Source organism: Xyrauchen texanus, chromosome 19 (assembly GCF_025860055.1).
Source record: "Xyrauchen texanus isolate HMW12.3.18 chromosome 19, RBS_HiC_50CHRs, whole genome shotgun sequence".
NCBI classification, from domain to species: Eukaryota; Metazoa; Chordata; class Actinopteri; order Cypriniformes; family Catostomidae; genus Xyrauchen; species Xyrauchen texanus.
The window spans coordinates 41,861,013-41,879,644 of NC_068294.1; the positions used below are offsets into that span (position 1 = coordinate 41,861,013).

Sequence of the window (18,632 nt, forward strand, 5' to 3'; positions counted from 1 at the left end):
GCATGCATATAAATCACATCACCGTAATCCAATACTGATAGGAAACAGCTTTGAATAATTCTCTTTCTTGCTTCAAAAGGAAAACATTTCTTTAAACGAAAGAGGAAACCCAGTTTTGGTCTAAGCTTTTTCAAGAGATTTTCAATATGTACATTAAAACCTAATTTTTCATCCAACCATATGCCTAAGTATTTATAACAATTTACTCTTTCTATACAGTCCCCCTGTAAACTTAAAATCGAGCGATCTGTGTTGATGGAACAACGGGTGAAAAGCATATAATTAGTTTTTTTCGTGTTTAAAACCAATTTTAAACTTGACAATGACAGTTGCAAAGACCGAAAAGAATCTTGCAGAAGCTCTATGGCTTGATTCAGAGAGTGTGCTACTGTATAAATGATTGTGTCATCAGCATATAGATGAATTCTAGCTGGAGTTATCCCATAACCTAGGTCATTGATATAAATAGAAAATAAAATTGGTGCTAAAACAGAGCCCTGTGGGACACCTTTTTTAATTGTTTGTTCTGCTGAAGTAAAATTTTCAACTGAGACACACTGAGTTCTTTCTGATAAGTAGTTTTTAAACCAATTTAGAGCTGTTTCACTAAAACCCACACAACTAAGTCTCTGCAACAAAAGTTTATGATCTACAGAATCAAATGCTTTGGAGAGATCTACAAATAAGGCTGCACAATGCTGTTTACTATCCAAACATTCAATAATATCATTTGTAACCAGCATGGCTGCTGTTATAGTACTGTGACCTGATCTAAAGCCTGATTGGAATTCATTCAAAATTTTATTTTCAGTTAAAAACTGTTTTACTTGATCATTTACAAAAGATTCAAATACTTTTGCCATCACCGACAACCTTGAAATTGGATGATAGTTATTCATCTCTGATGGATCACCACCTTTTAACAAAGGTAGAATCATAGCTGATTTCCATGCACGGGGAATAACATTAGAATTTAAACTTAAATTTAAAATAGAAGTGATGGGCTCTGTTATAAGATCTGCAGAAATTTTTAAAAAATAAGGCTCTATTTTATCAGACCCCGCTGATTTTTTGCAATCCAAGTTTGATAAGGCTTTATAAACTTGTGTAGCTAAAATAGGAGTAAGAGTGAACCGCTGGGAATGACATATCATCAAAATATTTTGATGAGCGCCTAATCTAGCGACTATTTTGATGAGCGCCTAATCTAGCGACTATTTTGATGAGCGCCTAATCTAGCGAATATTTTGATGAGCGCCTAATCTAGCGACTATTTTGATGAGCGCCTAATCTATCGACTATTTTGATGAGCGCCTAATCTATCGACTATTTTGATGAGCGACTAATCTAGCGACTATTTTGATAATCGACTAATCTAGCGACTATTTTGATGAGCGCCTAATCTATCGACTATTTTGATGAGCGCCTAATCTAGCGACTATTTTGATGAGCGCCTAATCTAACGACTATTTTGATGAGCGCCTAATCTAACGACTATTTTGATGAGCGCCTAATCTAGCGACTATTTTGATGAGCGCCTAATCTAACGACTATTTTGATGAGCGCCTAATCTAGCGACTATTTTGATGAGCGCCTAATCTAGCGACTATTTTGATGAGCGCCTAATCTAGCAACTATTTTGATGAGCGCCTAATCTAGCGAATATTTTGATGAGCGCCTAATCTAACGACTATTTTGATGAGCGCCTAATCTAGCGACTATTTTGATAAGAGGACAAAATCATCTTTTAAAAATACCTCTAAGTGACATTCACTGAAATCCATGGAGAAAAAAAAAGTTTAATTGAGTAAAACTTCACTGCAAAAAAACGTATTGTCATCAAGAGTTTTTGTCTTGTTTTTGTAGTGTTGCTTCTCAAGTAAATGTATCTTGTTTTAAGTAGGCTGTTTTTAGTTATTTTTAAATATTTAAATATTATATATTATTTTCAACATTCTTCAATAACAATTTTTGCAGTATAGCTATTAATGTAAATGTACGTTGTTTTAACCTGTTGACACGCACCCCTTTTTGAGCACAAACCATGAAAATGACTGATACTTAAATAGTTGTATTTACAGGACCCTTTGGAGTACGGACACAGTTGTGGTATCTTTTGAAAGAAGACACTTTGGGCTTTATTTCTCAAGTTTCAGAATTAATATATTGTGGAGCGGAGGGGGGCGGGGCCGGGTCGGAAAATCGTGCGCCCGGTCCCCAATCGGCCTGATGAGGCACGCGAGGTATAAAGGCGGTTCGAGAGAGAGAATTACGGGCATGTCCGTCGTGTGTGTGTTTATGTTTGTGCTTTTGGTCTGAGTTTAATTAAATATCATTTATGTTGACAAGCTGGTTCTCGCCTCCTCCTTGCCCATCCTTAAATGTGTTACAAATATTTTGTTATTTTTTTTCAAGTTAGAGAATCTGAAGTTTATAGTACTGGAAATATTTTGTGTGGAACATGTTTTTATAATCTAAAAAACAATAATAAAAGTACCAAGACAAACCAGTAAAATACAATGTTCTCAAAGCCACGAGTCTAAAGAAGTTACTTTTCAAATTTGAAGATGATCGAACAAAAAATAAGGTTCCTGTGAGCTTTTTCGGTAAAGTGTTCAGAGTAAAATTAAGGCTCCGCCTTTCACGGCGACACTAAATCTGACGGCACTGCTTGGCTATTATGAATAAAACTACACCCCATTTATAAAAATAGACTTTGGAGACGGCTGGTTTTGTTTATGAGACTCTTATTATAAGGGTAATTCTTTCAGGTGAGATCTCATGTAAACAATGGAGAATATATCAATATTTCTCAGATTGATCACTTTTATGGACAAAAAGTGCTATTGGATGTTTTTCAGTGAACGCTTGACATGGACGATTGACCCAAGTGTGTTGAACTGGATTCATCTGGCGATCGTGTTTTCATAATAAAAGTCCCGTTTTGATATTGCATGTTTTCATTTGTACTCCTGCACAAATAATTAAATTGCTGTTTCTGGAGGATTGCTATCGTGAAACAGAGATCGGATATCAATGTTGAACCCTTAGACCTTTGAAAAGATGTACCATTTGATAACATTAATTACATTTATCGACGGTAAATTATATATTAAATGTAAGCAGAGTGACATCACCAGAGAAATGCCATTTTTGTAGTTTGTTTATGATGCACATCCTTATTATTTGAACTTTAATAAACGATGCATTAAAGATATAATGGCAGGTTGTTTGCTTTTTAGATGCTCTGACATGCAGGTTTTGCTTAAGTGGAATGCCGGATCCGGTTCTGCTTTATATCACGTTGACTGTGCTTCTGTATTTCCTTATTTTGCATATAATTCGGTTAGATTTTGTGATCACCTGAAGCTGTTTGGAAAGTTCAGAGTGCATCTGGACATGTTTTCTTCCTCTTCTCAGTGCGAGCTGCTGTGCTCCTCTCGTGCGTCATCATTAGAGTTTTATATGATGTCACGATACGTTAAACGAGATCAAACCGAGTATTCGACAACGAAAATGTTTGTCGACAAATGTATTGTCGACGTTGTCGATAACGTCGACTAATCGTTTCAGGCCTAGTGTCACTGATGTCAATCATGGTTCGACAACATCTAAAGCTATCAAGCCTTTTTGTTCTTTTTAAAAGTTTTATAGCCGCTGGATACTTCATGCTTTTTGTTGAAGAGGCACGTGAACATTCTTCAAAACTTCTCCTTTTGTGATCCATAGAAGAAAGTCAGTCATACAGGTTTTGAAGTTTGATTTTCTTCTAGGTCGACAGATAGGGGATTTTGCCTGTGCCGATAACTAAGGTTGGTGGGAAAGGCCGATAACCGATTAATCGCCCAATAGTTATTTAATTTATTTATATAAATATATTTATTAAAAACGATCAGCAACTTTTTCAGACTTTTGCAGATAACCAACCGTTCCAAACAGCAACTATTGGCACCGATTGATTTGTTCAACCGATATATCGTTCTACTTCTAGTTGAAATGATAATAAACAGAACATACTCGACACTCTCAGACCCCGGTAAAAGCACTCGTAAATCGTCTTGGCGTCGTCGTAGAAATGAGTCAAGAGCACATCACCATTTATTATCGCAGACCGGCGCGCAAGCTCTCCACCCTGAGAATAAAACAAACAAACAACAGTTTTAATAACAAATATTTACTGTATTCTGCTGATAACCATTTATTTAAAAAGGTACTGCAAAGTGGTTAAATTTGGCAAACACACAAAATCGCTTACAGCGCCTTGAAAGATCGAGAAAGGATTTGAACTTACCGGCAGCTCTACCGACTGCACTCGCAGGTCACAGGGTGGTTTGAGGGCTTTGGGTCTCGTGGCATACCAGTACGCTGTGACGGCTGTAAACGCGCCCATGCCGAGGAGAGTGTTGGTGGACAGACTGCGGAGATAATCTCTCAACTCCGTCAGATCAGGGATTCTCACCTGCTTCCACAGCTCGTGTGCCTGCATGATGAACGCCTACTGAATCTATGGATGACAACAGGGTTTCTATTAGAACATTACAACAAAACTGCAGCATCAGGAGTATTTCTCATGCATGGAATGATTAACATATTCATCCTATGGTAAATAAAAGCACTTTTTGTAAGAGAAGCCAATATTAAATCTACTAATCGAGTGTGGGTTAATCTAATGAATAACTTACATTTTTGTTAATTTACAAACAAATTCTCTGTAATGTGTATGCCATGAGAATATTGATGTGCCAGGGCAGAGGGCGTGGCCGGGTCGTGATTATACACGACCCCTCGGGGAAGACCCAGGACTAGGTGGAGAGATTACATCTCCACACTGGCCTGGGAACGCCTCGGGGTCCCCCAGTCAGAGCTGGTTAATGTGGCTCGGGATAGGGAAGTTTGGGGCCCCCTGCTGGAGCAGCTGCCCCCGCGACCCGACTTCGGATAAGCGGTTGAAAATGGATGGATAAAATATTTAGTTTTTAAATAGTGTTAAATATTACTCCATTCAATTTGGTCATTTGTTTAGAAAAATTTGAATGCTTAAATCTTAAAAATGATATGACATTTTATATAAGTGAGGGGTTGAAATATGGCACGAACACAACAGTGAATGTTAGAAACTTCCTCTGCTTTTATTTTCAGCAATCTTAACATGTGTAAATATTTGTATGATCATAAAAAGATTCAACAATTAAGACATAAAATGAACAAGTTTCCCAGACATGTGACTAACAGAAATGGGATAATGTGTCCCTGAACAAAGTGTCAGGTCAAACTCAATTTGCCAGTTCTTGCGGTGAGATGTTACCCCACTCTTCCACCAAGGCACTTGCAAGATCCCGGACATTTCTGGGGGGAATGGCTCTAGCCCTCACCCTCCGATCCAACAGGTCCCAAATGTGCTCAATGGGATTGAGATCCGGGCTCTTCACTGGCCATTGCAGAACACTGACATTCCTGTCTTACAGGAAATCATGCACAGAACGAGCAGTATGGCTGGTGGCATTGTCATGCTGGAGGGTCATGTCAGGATGAGTTGCAGGAAGGGAAGGGTACTCATGAGGGAGGAGGATGTCTTCCCTGTAACGCACAGCATTGAGATTGCCTGCAGTGACAACAAGCTCAGTCCGATTATGCTGCGACACACCGTCCCAGACCATGACGGACCCTCCACCTCCAAACCGATCCCGCTCCAGAGTACAGGCCTCGATGTAACGCTCATTCCTTTGACGATAAACGCAAGTCCGACCATCACCCCTGGTGAGACAAAACCGTGACTCGTCAGTGAAGAGCACTTTCTGCCAGTCCTGTCTGGGTCCAGCGAAGGTGGGTTTGTGCCCATAGGCGACATTATTGCCGGTGATGTCTGGTAAGGACCTGCCTTACAACAGGCCCACAAGCCCTCAGTCCAGCCTCTCTCAGAGTATTGCGGACAGTCTGAGCACTGATGGAGGGATTGTGCATTCCTGGTGTAACTCAGGCTGTTGTTGTTGCCATCCTGTACCTGTCCCCGCAGGTGTGATATTCGGATGTACCGATCCGGTGCAGGTGTTGTTACTGTACACGTGCTCTGCCACTGCAAAGATGATCAGCTGTGCTTCCTGTCTCCCTGTAGTGCAATTTATTGCCCTGGCCACATCTGCAGTGCTCATGCCTTCATGCTGCATGTCTAAGGCACATTCACGCAGATGAGCAGGGACCCTGGGCATCTTTCTTTTGGTGTTTTTCAGAGTCAGTAGAAAGGTCTCTTTAGTGTCCTAAGTGTTTATAACTATGACCTTAATTGTCTACCGTCTGTAAGCTGTTAGTGTCTTAACGACCGTTCCACAGGTGCATGTTCATTCATTGTTTATGGTTCATTGAACAAGCATGGAAAACATTGTTTAAACCCTTTACAATAAAGATCTGTTAAGTTATTTGGATTTTTACAAACGTATCTTTAGAAGGGACGTTTCTTTTTTTGCGGAGTATATAACAACGGTAATAGCAATGGTTATACTATATGTAGAGGTGTAGGTGTTGTTTTGGGGGAGGCTGCTTGCATTATTGTCCTCTTGCATCGACTCTGTATGACATCTAACGCTTTAGTATTGCGCTAAAAGAAAAAACAACCTCTTTCAGGTGTTTTGAAATGCTGGCAAAAAACTTCTGATTAAATCAAAGCATTTATTTAGCAATCCAAGTAAACTGAATCGTTATCTTTGCAAAGACAAGGGGTTTTTAGTGATCAAGGGTCAAACTGATTAAACGGTCAGATGTTCTGGAAGGCCATCTTAATCGGTTTCCCCAGTTACTCAATTAACATGGTACTTTTCCTTTAACTGAGCAGAAACCTTCACAGCAGTCTCACGCCTTGCTAATAACACTCCACTAACATGTCATTAAACCCGAAACCCGACATGAAAGCATGCAGAGCAACTTTAGACCAAATGTGCTCAAAGAAATAAAGCCAGTGCATGCAACATCAAGGTCATGGAACCAGTTCCCAGGAAAAAACTGAATATAGGCAAAATATTAGTGACTCAGTCACCATTCACTTTCATTGCATCATTTTCCATCTACATTCAATGAAAGTAAATGGTGAATAAGGCTACAATTCTACCGAATATCTCCAACAGAAGAAAGAAAGTCATACAGGTTCTGAAAAACCTGGTTAAAATGTTATAATTGGATAAAAACATCTGCCGAATCCATTAATGTATTATAAACTGTTATAACGTTATATTAAACAGCCAGATAATCAATAGCTTGCTTCATTTGCATCATGCTAACTTGTTTAACAACAGCATTTAGTAACACACAGGATCCAAGTCATCTTGTCAGCTATGTGATTCAACCTTGTGAGCACGCTTTACCCCTATAACCTCTCACCTACTTCTATTCTTACTGCCCCGGGGCACAACATTCTTAGAAACTGCCCTGATTACAGTTTACTGCATGTCAAAAAAACTGTCCAGCTCATGTGGCAGCTAACAAACAAAGCAAGACAGTTAGCTCAAATACAACACAACCTTCGATAGCTTTTCATTCTGGATCAATCGGGAAATGCTTAAGCAAAAAGGTGATACTTCTCCTGCATGGAAGTCTCTCCTTTATCATGGCACAGCTCTTTTGGACACTGACAGCAAAGTCAAACCATTTCAATCACTTGGCCTGCATACTACAACAAAACAAAGTGCACAATGCACACAAAGACACACAAAGACACACTTCACCTGAGACGAGAGGGATAAAGGTAGTCCGGTTGTGGCTGGTGTACACCAACAGAATCAATGCAACAGGCAGGTGAACTGTCCAGGTGAGGGTATGAAGAACTACAGGTTGAGTTTATGTGTAACCACCGGTCAGACCCGTTCCATCCCCTTCCCATTTCTTATTGGACACTCACTCTCTTAGAACGTGCCGGTTCAGCCAATGACAGCTCAAAAGGTCAAACAGAGCAACACTTACTACATGAACTGATTACGTCACTTTGATGTTTTGTGATAAATGTTCATTAGTTTAGTGGCTGATACAATATCTACAACAACATGTTTTGTGTGTGTGTGTGTGTGTGTGTGTGTGTGTGTGTGTGTGTGTGTGTTAAAGGAATATTCCAGGTTCAATACATGTTAAGCGAAGTCAAAAGCAATAGTAGAATAACGCTGATTACCACAAAAATGACTTTCGACTCGTCCCTCTCTCGTTTATTAAAACGATATAGCCTGTAGGGAAAGAAATCACGGTTACAGTGAAGCACTTACAATGGAAGTGAATGGGGCCAGTCCATAAATGCTAAAGTGTGTATACACGGTTTTAAAAGTATGGCCACAAGATGTAAACATTACATGTGTTAAATGGATCAATCGGTCTATCTTTTCAGCTCTTGTGTTTCCATTAAGCACAAATGTACAGAAGGTTGAGACATGGGGCTGAACATGGGACTCTTTACAAAACAAAAATTGGCCTCCTTAGGGAATATCTTCCCATACTTTTGCAAGCGAGCGCCCAGTTGCGCCTGCAGCTGTACGGCAGTACCATGAGCGTTCTGACTGACCTGAGATCATTCATTAAATGTGCCCCGTATTTCTGTTGGCTCTTTAAAAGAACTAGCAATGGCCAATTTGGTGAATGAATTGTTCTTTTGAGTTGGTTCTTTTCAGCGAATTGGCCAAACGGTCTTGCAAAACGGTCTGAATCGATTCGTGATTCAGTACAATTCGTTCAGAGCGCTCTCACTGGATCATTTGGAGCGGTTTTTCACACGGTAAAACAGCATCTGGATCTTTATGAAAACAGCGTTGGATACACTGGAAATTTACCTACTGTCAAATTAAACAAACTGTCTTTTTGAGAAGTAACTTTGAGAAACTTCAGCTAGTGCTGTCATGTGAACAAGGCGCTGTTCAAAGTGAACATTGTGTTTTTAGCATCTCTCATGGGAACACAGTATTTTTAGATGCAGTATCAAGCTAAAGAAAACTTCTTCAACTGATATAAACGCGTCTCGAGACTCTTGAGTTCTGCTCCATTCGTTGTGGTGTGCTTCGCTATGTTAGCGTGAAAACGCGTAGGTCTGAACGGTTACTGGAAGAAATGCTTTAGCCAATAGTTACATGAATGCTACTCATATGATAGAAGATAAATAAGTGCTTAACACAAAGTCATCAGAATTGAACGCTTTGCTATTGGTATTATAGTACCACCTGTTGGACATTCTCAGAATCTGCAGCTGGGTAGGCATCTGTTGTCTAAGTCGAACGCAAATAACCAACGCATATAAACATCGGCCACTGCCATCGGTGATTAACATTGTATTTGCCGATAGGGTCAACAAGGCGAATATGCTGATATTGAGGTTTGGCCGATAAATCGGTGCATCCCTAAAATTAACACTTATTTCATATAACATTCATAAGAAACTACACATAAAAAAATATTAATATTAATACACATAACCAAACTCTATTGTAGTACTGACACATGGTGGAATGACCAATTCGGTCAATGCAGATCGTCTCAAAATGGCCAAATATTGTGTGATATATCTGTTATAGGTAATGATAGACTATGTCCCCATGTATTATTTCAAGATCTCCTTTACTCTCACCATGTTCAGTGCGGACCTGCCAAGACTGGCCGTTACATTCATAAAGACACACAGTGCCATTCCACTAGCGTACAAACTTTCCAGGGCAAAGGTAACATGAGCAAAGCCACAGCCACTTTAAACTCGTCCGGTCATGAGGTGGTGGTGGTGGTGGTGGTGGTGGGGGGCTGAGACCAATGACAGACCCTGGGGTCGGTCATCCGATGGGGGGTAACCAAGCAGACATCTGCCCCTCCCAGACCGGGGATGCTATTTAAAAACAGTGGCACGACACATGGAAAACAGTGGCATGCGGGTGAGCGGAACAGATCCTGATATTAAAGGCATGCCATTTATGACGATGGACGTGCAGACATGACATCTCCTTAAAAAACACGTTTATCATCTCAGATAGAGGCCGAGTTTAAATGTATTTGGCTAAGGTGTATGTAAACGTCTGACTTCAACTGTACATGCTCTTGGCAGGTTTCACCTAGATTCACCCAATCTCATTCCTTCAATCATCTGGAATGTTTGCGGAGTTTCAAAACCCCCAACCGGCCGCAGACTTGATTGCATCACATGGCCTGTAATGTTCGGTTTCAATGTGGCGGAACAAACTAATGAGGCAGGAAGCATTCTGAAGCACTCACCTGAGCAATGGCCATCAATAACTCACATAGAGCTATTTCCAATCTAACTCTAGACACTGGTGAGTTTGTTGCATCATGTCTTGAGATCTAAATATGTCACAATTTGCTGCTATGAGACAAATGGAACCTCAAACATAATAAACAAGATTCATAGCAATTCAGACCGACATATCAGTTTGACCTTGTTGTGTTATCCACATACAATGGTGCCAATCATTATATCAGTCACATGATATCCCTGATTGACACAAACACTGAGTTCTACCCTGCTTGTGAGTGTTGACCAAATCTAAGCAGTTAGGAAAGACAGTCTGTGTTAGATTGACCTTCACATAAAATGCATGGAATAAATACAAACCAATTCACTTTTTATAGTTAACAGATTACCAATGAAGGCAAATGACGGCACGTGACCTCATAAGCAAATATGCACATGCTTGTATAATGCCTATGACCTTTCACCTTTACCCTGCATCAGCTGCATTTTTTAAAACCCACCATGTCTTATCTTATTCATTAGCAAACACACTCAGCAAACTGAACAAGAACATCATGGCACTATTAAATCAAACAAAAATACTACATCTTAAGAACTGAAATTGAAAATGAGGTTCTCTTAAAGGGGAAGTGTGTATTTTTTTTTTGTTAAATGTTTATTGTGAAAATACTTCCTTCTTGTTCCAGTTTGAAGGTGAAAAGTGTGTTATTTCATAACCAAACAGAATTGTTTTCAGACAAACGGAGCTGTAAGGTAGGATAGCTTCAGTCACCATTCACTTTCATTGCAGAGTTTCTTTTTTCCCATTCAATGAATGTGAATGGTGACCGAGACGGTCAGTTCCTAACATTCCACCTAATGTCATCGTTGGGTTTGGAACAACATAATGGTGTGTAATTGGAGTGGTGGTGGTGTAGTGGGCTAAAGCACATAACTAGTAATCAGAAGGTTGCTGGTTCGATCCCCACAGCCACCACCATTGTGTCCTTGAGCAAGGCCCTTAACTCCAGGTTGCTCTGGGGGGATTTTCCCTGTAATAAGTGCACTGTAAGTCGCTTTGGATAAAAGCGTCTGCCAAATGCATAAATGTAAATGTAAATAGCAGAATTCTCATTTTTTTTGGGTGAACTATCCCTTTAAATTCTAAGGCTCCTTTCCAATGAAACCCCACTGTTTAATATTAAACCACACATGTAATCTCCCAGGTGATCTCTCACTGGGGAGTGAACACAATAAAGAGAAACATGTCTGTTGCCATAAAACAAGGTCATAAGGATATATATACAATATTGACACAATATTGACTCTAACAAACTTAAGACACATCAACTATCAATTACTATGTGAATATTTAATATTCAAGTAATTACGTATGAAACACCACATGATTAATGCATTTTCCATTTACAAACTGACAACAGGATCTTTAATTATTAGTTGACAAGTTGAATGCATGTGAGTGCATGCATTAAAATATATCAGGTGCATGAACTGATAAAAACAACTGAAGATTAGAAATTAGGCTTATAGGTTATATACTAAGAAATAAGGCTTACATAATAAAACTTAAGTGCCACTGATACAGAAAAGCTGCACCCCTGTGAGAGAAAATAGAAAGCTCCCACTCGAGGCGTTCATAACATGTCTGATGAACTTGAGCACAAACAGCAGCTGAAAAAGTCAAAATGCGTACAAGTTGGACAAACTGATCGGTATTCATTTACATTTGAAACCAGAATTGCAGCCTGCCATGTTGCTTTTGTACCCTGATGTAATGTATGTAAAAAACTTTCAGGCTATTAACAAAAGATCAAGGGGTCCGGCCCTGTCAGCCACGGTCTAGCTACGCGCATGCGCATGGCCACTCTATAAAACATACACTGAATAAGCGTTTCCCTATGCATTTTACACTAATGAATAAGACATTTGCAAAACAACAGCTAAAGACTCAAAGCACTTTATCTGCAATGCTAAGAGCATTTTACAGTGTTAATTTCACATCCTCTTATGTGCTCTATGCATTATAGACACGTTGCAGAACGTAAAAAGTGTTGCTAAAACATTTGGCGCGCGCGCCCAAAATGTAAACATCTCATTACTTTAGATAAAAATGAAAAATAACAAGGCAATAAACAGCGAATGACCTTCGGTTTGTCTGTACTGACCTGAATGAGTCCGTACACTTCTGTTACCGGCACATGAGTTTAGTACACAGTACACACTGAGCTTTTTTACAACTGTTCCGATGTGTTCCGTGGCCAATATTTCCACCAATCAGACGCGCCCTATGGTTTGAGCGACTGTTAGGAGGCCTGTGATTGGTCGATCGTTTGACTCGGCGTAACCCACATTCTCGGCCTTGTTCACCTTTGTACAGACTTTCACAAGCACGGGAGCGCGCACAGGTGTAAACGACACTATCGCCAATATCATATCTATTCTACAGTAAATCGATAAATATAGAGAAGATATGGAAAACACTGAGCAGTGCCGATGTTTTATAATGTTATATACATTTAAGGGATAGCGTTAATTATATTGCAGTGCAATATATTTCATATTTGTTTAGGCTATATTGCCTATTGTGCATTTATCGAGTTGTGTATATGAGATTAATTTATTATTATATCAGCTAACTGAATCATGTTATCGTTTGTGGTTATCTTTTGTGGTTATCGTCGCTGAGCAATGTTAGAGGCAAATAAGAGATACAATTATTAACAAACTTATTTTTTTGGTGTAATTCTGTAAAACTGATTTTTCCCTATAGCTGATATGTATAGAAATGGCTTAAAGTTGCAGATGTATGCATAATGGCTGTATCTAGTGGTCCAATATGGTACTACAGGATGAAAACAGCCCTGAACAGGGGTTGCCAGTCTTAACAAAAAAATTAAACACATTTAAAAATATATATTAAATGTATATTATAGACAGATAATCAAACTGTGAAAAATCAGAAGTCACCGGAAGAGTTACAGGACACTAATTTATCTTAAAACACAATAAACTAGTAGATCCCTGTGTGCAGCTAGGGCAAATAGTCGCCTAAAATTATAGGAATAGTTCACCCAAAAATTTAAAATTCTCTCATAATTTTCACGCCCATCACTTTCTTTCTGCTGCTGAACACAAACTAAGATTTTTAGGAGAATATCTCAGCTCTGTAGGTCCATACAATGCCAGTGAATGGTGGCGAGAACTTTGAAGCTCCAAAAAGCACATAAATGTAGCATAAAAGTACCCCATACATCTCCAGTGTTTAATCAATGTCTTCTGAAGTGATCAAAACGGTTTGGGTGAGAACAGACCAATTTTCACTATACATCTTGACATCCACAGTCTCCTTGGCTATCATGATTTCAAGCTTGATTACACTTCCTATAGCCCCATCTAGCGCTCTGCGCATGCATCAAGCACAAGGGAGTGTAATCGAGCTTGAAATCATGATCGTGCCCAGAGACTGCAATGGCAAAAGCTACCAAAACTAATCAGATCGCTTCCGAAGACATGGATTAAACCACAGGAGTCATTTGGATTACTTTTATGCTACATTTATGTGCTTTTTGGAGCTTCAAAATGTTGGACCCTGTCAGCTTGCATTGTTTGGACATACAGAGCTGAGATATTCTTCTAAAAGTTTTCTGCTGAAGAAATAAGATCACGCATTTGTGATGGCATGAGGGTGAATTTTAATTTTTGGAAATTTAAGTTCCTTAAAGGTGCGTTCAGTATTTTTGTCCTCATTAAAAAAGTTGTAAGTAATTTTGAAACATATTTATATAAAATTATGAGCATTCACATGAGATTGGGACTCCAGTCTTATCAGTAACCTTATAAAAGCTGTTTCATTCTACATGGAGAGGGTCCTCACATGGGGGGGCGGGGCCATGTTTTGATCACATGGTACTGAATACTACTACTGTAACTGCCCTGTTATTGGCCACTTTCACTTATGGATTGAATTAATCATGGCTGACTGTACACCTTTGAATAGGTTTAATTGTAGGTAAGTAGGAAATTATTTCCATAGCCTTATCTGTGTTAAAAACCAAAACAAAATCTCAAGAAAGGAGTGGCATTTTAATATGGCTCTTGTCACGATACCACTGACCTGCAACACTGAGTCTAGACAACACGCTCATGTGCATCTATTTGCATGGTAGTCACTCTGTTATGGCTGATGGTCATTGTACATATTATTCAAAATATCCCCTCAAAATCTCAGGTGTCCACTAGAGGGCAATTTCTCCATAGGAATTTGCATTAGTCATCCACCTCAGCAGCACAGCACAGTATCCGATCACAGCTTTGAAAAACAGTTTACAGTATTTTAAAATCCCTATAATCAGTTATCATGTGTTTTTAACTTTGTGTTCTGTTTATTTTTGTTACCAGAATAAGAATTATACACTTGAGCTAGACAAGGAGCGGACTGGGAAGAGTAATCGGCCCGGGATTTTACATAGAAACCGGCCTGTTTCACGGGGAAAATTCCCGAACGTCCCAATGGCCAGTCCGCGCCTTGGCTTGGCCACATATACACTACCGGTAATCCTTTTAAAGGGATAGTTCACCCAATAATGAGCATTTACTCGCACTCATGCCATCCCAGGTGTGCTTGACCTTTTTTCTTCAGCTGAATGCAAACAAAGATTTTTAGAAGAATATCTCAGCTCTGTAGTTTCATACAATGCAAGTGAATGGTGACCAGAACTACAAAAGCTCCAAAAAGGAGATAAAGCCATCATAACAGTAATCCATAAGACTCCAGTGGTTTAATTAATGTCTTCTGAAACTATCCAGTTGGTTTTGGGTGAAAACAGACCAAAATATCACTCATTTTACACTGCACGTTTTGTCATAGCATGATCATGATTTCAAACTCGATTACACTTCCTAGTGCTCACGCATGCACAGAGCACTAGATGGCGCTATAGGAATTGTAATCGAGCTTGAAATAATGATTGCCAATGAGACTGCTGTTAAGATGTACAGTGAAAAGGGACTTTTAATTTGGTCTGTTCTCATCCAAAATTAAAACTGGAAATTTTGTAGTTCTGGTCACCATTCACTTGCATTCTATGGAGCTACAGAGCTGAGATATTCTTCTAAATAATATTTGTTTGTGTTCAGCAGAAGAAAGAAAGTCATGCACATCTGGGATGGCATGAGGGTGAGTAAATGAGAACATTATTAATTTTGGGTGAAGTTTGAAAACGATGTTTTCAGTTACCTAACGTCATAATTTTCCAAAGTATGCGGTAATGGAGAGAGTATTTGAAATGCTCAGTTTTAGAGTGGATGAGAGGGGTAGCAAAATCAAACATATAATAGTGTGGAATTGTCCATGAGAGAATCCAAAAGGAAACATTCTCCATGACATAGTCTCCTAGCTGGGAGAAAATAGCACAGAGTGCACACAGATCAGAGAGCTTACAATGTTTATTAATTCATTCCTTCAACAAACTTTGCACAGGGAAGTCCCTAAAATAATATGTTATTGTCAGCAGCATTTGTGATAATCAGTTCATAAATGATTCGTTTGTTTAAATTCTGTTGGACATCATTCTAATATTCAGTCTCCTAAAAAATGACTTCATTTTGGAAAACTTCAGTTTCTCCTTCTTGATTTTTCTCTTTCGGAGGTAAAATGCCTCCCAGTTTTCTACATCCCCCACCCAAGGGCCCCAGGCCCCCCCGTTAAGTCTCGGATCTGCTCTGGGGTCTTCCGAAGGGTAGCGTACTGGAACGGCGGTCCGGTTGTAGTACACTAATCGGGCCAAGAGCTGCTTGACCACGTCTGGTCTTTGCTCGGCAAGGTCATAGCGCTCGTATGGATCATCTGCCACATTGAACAACCACACCGACTTCTTCGGCTCCACATGGCGTTCCAGGGTCCACCAGGTTTCCGGGAAGTCTCCGAGCACCTGTGGAGGGGTCCAGTCTCCATATCCGGGATTTCCAGTCAGAAGCTTCCAATCCCCAACTCGAACCGCCGCCTGAATGGCTGTATTCCAGATCCCAAATCCGTTTTTCAAAGATCCGTGACGGGCGAAGTTGTAGAGTGGGTCGATATTATGAAGGATCTCCAGCCGTGGAGATTCCTTGCCATCACTGATGGTTTCCCACATGTCAAATCCATCCAAACCATCTGTTTGGGAGATGTTCCCACCCGCTATGCGCACCAGTGTAGGGTACCAGTCGGTGATGTGGACCAGAGCTTTGCTAACTCTTTTCCTGCGCTTCAGAAGTGGACTATGGACGAATCCGATTCCACGGACACCTCCTTCCCAGTATGTTCCCTTTCTGCCCCGTAGAGGCCAGTTGTTCCCGCCAAAAAGAGGCTGTCCTCCATTATCCGTCGAGAAGATGATAACGCTGTTCTTGTAGTAGCCGTATTTACGGAGCGCATACGTCACGTTCCGTACCGCATCATCCACAGCCGAAACCATCCCGGCATACTTTCGGCGATAAACACTTCCCATCCGTCGATACGGGTAGACGTACTCCCTCGGCGACTGCAATGGAGTGTGTACGGCTTGGAAAGATAGAAAAATGAAGAGAGGCCGGGACAACGGGTCATGCGAGGCCAGAATTTTTCGGACTCTCTGCGTGTACAGGTGCGTCGAGTAACGCCCCCCCTGACCCCACGCCACACTCTCGCCCTCGTGAAGGTCGTAACCGCAAACCTTTGGTCCATCACAAGACTTATATGTGTAGTAGTCCACGCTGCCTGTCAGAGATCCAAAATACGTGTGGAATCCGCGGCGGGTGGGCAGACAATCCCGCTTGTAGAAGCCCAGATGCCATTTGCCAACCATGTGAGTGGAGTAACCCACTTCCTGTAGGCGCTGTGGCAACGTCCTGAGGTCAAAGGGCAAACAGCTGGGCTGCTGTGAGCGGATTATTGAGTGCTGGAGACCCGTATGGATCTGGTATCTAGAGCAGAGGGGGAAGTTAATTAATGGACCAGAGCAGACAGACAGGAATTGGTTTATTCATAGTCCATCTGCACTGTATTGATATAGCAATCAACATGAAAGATTGCTGTACTTTATTAATTAACTGTTGTTGTACCAGTCATGGAAAACCTGGAAATATAAGGGAATTTTAATGTCAGGAACAGCCATGCATATCTATATAAACTATGGTACAGTGTAGCATATCCAAAAAACAAACATGGTAACACCCTGTACTTTTACATATACTAATTGACTAATATGTACCCAAGACAACAACAAAAAAAAACCATAATATCACCATGGTACTTGTCCAAAAACATATGAAAAACATGTTAATACCATGGTGATTTGAGGCATTCCATTGTTCTGTATATCTCCCATTTGCATGTACCCAGGACATCTGGTGAATGTCCATTACCATAGTAACATTTTAAACAACATGGTTTTACGGTGGCACTTCTTGACATACAGTATAACCGTGTAAACAGATGATTTTTGAAATTGAGTTCGTTACCTGCCAGTGATGAACTGACTCCGGGATGGTGTGCATATGGGCTGAATGTAATAGTTCTCCAGCTTGACTCCCTTCGCAGCCAGTTTGTCCAGTGTCGGTGTGTGGATGTCGGGGTTATGATACCCGATGTCATTAAAGCCCTGATCGTCCGTCATTATGAAGATAATGTGCGGGCGCTGATGGTTCGGCTGCTCAACCTGGTTCGGACTCGTCCAGTCCCAGGACAGATAACCCAAACTGAGCAAACTCATCATGGAGAGCCCCGTTAGAGCCGGTGCTGTCATGGCAACGAGTTTTACGCGACTCTATAAGACGAAAAATTCATACATGCGCCACTGAACATAAAGATAAGCGCGTAAAGTATGCGTGAGGATGGAGCGTTATTGAGTCATGGACTGTGTCTCAAAACCTAGTGAGCTGCCTAATTAGGCGACATGATGCACGCGCCTATGACGCCCTAGTATGTGCTGCACGCGCCTATGACGACCCTATTATGACACCAATACTGTACTTACCTATAATGCCCATAAATGCAGCCTGTGCCTATGATACCCAAAAACGTTGTACATCATAGATGCCCCAAAATGCTGTACCCATACAGTATATGATGTAAAAAAAAATTGTATGGGAATATGATGCTTGAAAATTGAACATGCGCCCATGATGCTCCAATATGTTGCATGCGCCTATAATGGCGAAGTACATTGCATGTGCCTATGATGCCCAACATTGCAGCAAGCGTCTTTAATACCCCAAAATTTTGCATGTGCCTATGAAGCCCACAACTTCTGTGTACGTCTATGGTGCCCAAATTTTTTTGCATGTTTCTATGCCCAAAAATGCTGCATGCCCCTACGATGCCCCAAAATGCTGAATGCACATATGACACCTAAAAATGCTGCACATGCCTATGCTGCCCAAATATGTTGCACATGCC

General features: G+C 40.5%; 2 protein-coding genes across 2 annotated transcripts in view; both read right to left on the minus strand.

Annotated features, from left to right (window-relative positions):
• Positions 1-14,832, minus strand: part of LOC127659814 (long-chain-fatty-acid--CoA ligase 1-like) — a 15,429-nt gene extending 597 nt beyond the window's left edge. The window contains exons 1-3 of the mRNA XM_052149762.1: positions 12,382-14,832; positions 4,292-4,504; positions 4,018-4,132 (exon numbers count right to left, since the gene is read on the minus strand). Coding sequence (XP_052005722.1) covers positions 4,018-4,132; positions 4,292-4,486 — 310 coding nt within the window. The 5' untranslated portion in view covers positions 4,487-4,504; positions 12,382-14,832. The remainder of the gene's footprint in view (positions 1-4,017; positions 4,133-4,291; positions 4,505-12,381) is intronic.
• Positions 14,833-15,400: 568 nt separating this feature from the next.
• arsia (arylsulfatase family, member Ia) lies at positions 15,401-18,093 on the minus strand. Its single transcript, XM_052149681.1, has 2 exons — positions 17,696-18,093; positions 15,401-17,158 (listed from the first exon to the last, which is right to left on the minus strand). Exons 1-2 carry the CDS (start codon positions 17,977-17,979, stop codon positions 15,766-15,768), a joined length of 1,677 nt encoding a protein of 558 aa, XP_052005641.1. The 5' UTR covers positions 17,980-18,093; the 3' UTR covers positions 15,401-15,765.
• Positions 18,094-18,632: the final 539 nt, after the last annotated feature.